We start from the raw sequence: 2,323 nt of genomic DNA on the forward strand, positions 1-2,323 counted from the left end.
TATGTTACGAAATGAGGTATATGACCCATGAATGATAGTTCAAGGTAGTGTGAACAACTAAAATGGTATTGCGATTTGTCTGCTGTAAGCCCGGGGGGGTCCACTAAGGTTTACTATATGGTACCACGTGAGTATAAGGGAGGGGGGTTATATACGGAAAGGAATGTACATTTTATAAGGTAAAGTCCCATAAATAGGGGATAGATAAAGGATATTTTCATATATTTATTGTATGCAGGTGACGTCTCCTTATTACTGCTAGTGAATCCCTCGTGAGTGTAAGATGGGTGGTCTATACTACAAAACATGATCTATGCTTGGTGTAAGATGGGTGGTCTATACTAAGAAAGAGCAATCAGATTGAACTAGGTAGGCCTAGGTAGGCATGGAGCATTGGGATAGACATTGCATGTGAATTAGCCTGCCCCCCCCCCCCAAGGGGCCTTGGGGGAAGGGGGGGGGAGGGGGAAGTGGGAAGTGGGAAGGGAGTGTTAGCACACGATGAAGGGGCAAAATGGAATGTCTTGTATAAGGTCAACAAAAGGGCAATTGGGCGAGGGTGGGACCTGCTGGGCGCTTCACGTCCATTACAAACAAGAAGCCACGATGCTGTGGCACGTTCGGGGAAGAGCAAAAGCCCACAGTCTACGTTATTGATAAACACAGAGAGAGAGAGAGAGAGAGAGAGAGAGAGAGAGAGAGAGCCTATCTAGCGTACTCTGTGAGTGTGTGTCTGTGTATCGAAGGCAAGATACCATCCATCAGAGCTGGCCGCAGTCCATCCTCCGAGCAGGCAAATATAATGGCCAGCCATCGTCGCCCTCTCACAAGCTTCTCTTCCTGCAACTTCTTAATATCATGCCTCTGCTTGGCTTGTTATTATGCGAATGGCATGAGGATGGCGGAGGGCCGGGGCGGCCGCCTCCAGCTGCCCACCTCCCTTCGCCACCAGAACTTCGGCAAATACCACAAGGGCCTCCTCCACCACCCACCACGTCCTAATCCTTACTATAAGAAGCTAATTCCTGCTACTCCTCCTCGATATTCTCCTCCGGCCACGCCCCTTCCCCACCAAGCATTGGCTGTCGAAGGTGTCGTCCTCTGTCAGAATTGCACCTGCCTCAATACAAGCTCCTTGCGAGACGCCAAGCCTCTCCCAGGTATGCCACACCTACACACATACTAGAGCTTGCTTCTAAAATCATGGAGTATGGTGAGAGACTTCCCTATCATGGAGTATGGTTAGAGACTTCCCTACTTCTCTAGGAGCTCAAAGCTTTGTTTCTTGTATATCATAAAATAGAGCACTACTTTTTTTAGATGTAGATCTATATTTTTGGAAAATCTTAGATAGCATGCTTCCCAATCATGTCTTTGTTTACTTCAAGCCTTCAAGATTATTCCAAAATTTCTACACTAACAAGCTCTAATTTTTTGTAGGTGCTAAGGTTGCACTTGCTTGCAGAGACATACACTACAAAACCATGGTTTATGAGATGGCATACACTGATAAGCAAGGATATTTTTACATTTATGTGAATGACTTTGACTTCAAAAAGCATAAAGGAGTTACAGAGTGTAGGGTCTATCTATTTTCTTCTCCTCAAATTTCTTGCTCTAAGGCCACAAACATCAACTTTGGTATTATTGGAGCTCCTCTTACAACACGACAAAAACTCTATGATCATAAGATCCTCTACTCAGTTGGGCCTTTTGCATTTGCACCTTCGGTACCTTGCGAAAAATCTTATTAAATGTGGGTTAGGGATGAGTTTCTTGTCCCAATGAAATGTTTGGGGCTCGACAAATATGGTGTTATATACCACAAATATCTTATACTTGATGTCCCTTGAAGGGTGACTTCGCTTTGATAACTTGGATATTGTCCTAACGATGGACATGGAAGCTGTTTCTATTTGAAACATTGCTAGCTAAGACAAGCAGAATTGAAGGCATGCAAGTTTATGAGATGGACAAATTACATCTTGTTAAATGTTATATGCCCTTTTTCAATGGTTGCACTTGTCCATGAAGTAGACGATCACACGAAAGAATAAGCCATTAGTCATATTACAGCTTTTAAAACCTTTCTCGTGGAATTTTTTTTCAAAGTTCTATCTATGAACCTTCTAAATAACATTCAAGGCAATAACTTTAGAGTTTTGGCACATCCCATTGTCATATGGACAAAATTTGACATTTTCCCCTATATTTGAAATGTTAAAGTCACACTACTATACATTGGACAAGTAGCTATGCCGGCTAGTAACCATTAGCTAAAGAAAATCATATGAACCCCCTCCTATTTGATGGAAAAAGGCAA

General features: G+C 43.0%; 1 protein-coding gene across 1 annotated transcript; it reads left to right on the forward strand.

Moving 5' to 3' along the window:
- The first annotated feature begins 674 nt into the window (after positions 1-674).
- LOC148020060 (protein SEED AND ROOT HAIR PROTECTIVE PROTEIN-like) lies at positions 675-1,998 on the forward strand. Its single transcript, XM_087700892.1, has 2 exons — positions 675-1,160; positions 1,441-1,998. The coding sequence occupies exons 1-2, from the start codon at positions 803-805 to the stop codon at positions 1,752-1,754; spliced, it is 672 nt and encodes a 223-aa protein (XP_087557018.1). The 5' UTR covers positions 675-802; the 3' UTR covers positions 1,755-1,998.
- Positions 1,999-2,323: the final 325 nt, after the last annotated feature.

This window comes from Lygodium microphyllum, chromosome 19 (assembly GCF_053477565.2).
Source record: "Lygodium microphyllum isolate KBCC chromosome 19, Lygodium_microphyllum_v1.1.10, whole genome shotgun sequence".
Lineage (NCBI taxonomy): Eukaryota > Viridiplantae > Streptophyta > Polypodiopsida > Schizaeales > Lygodiaceae > Lygodium > Lygodium microphyllum.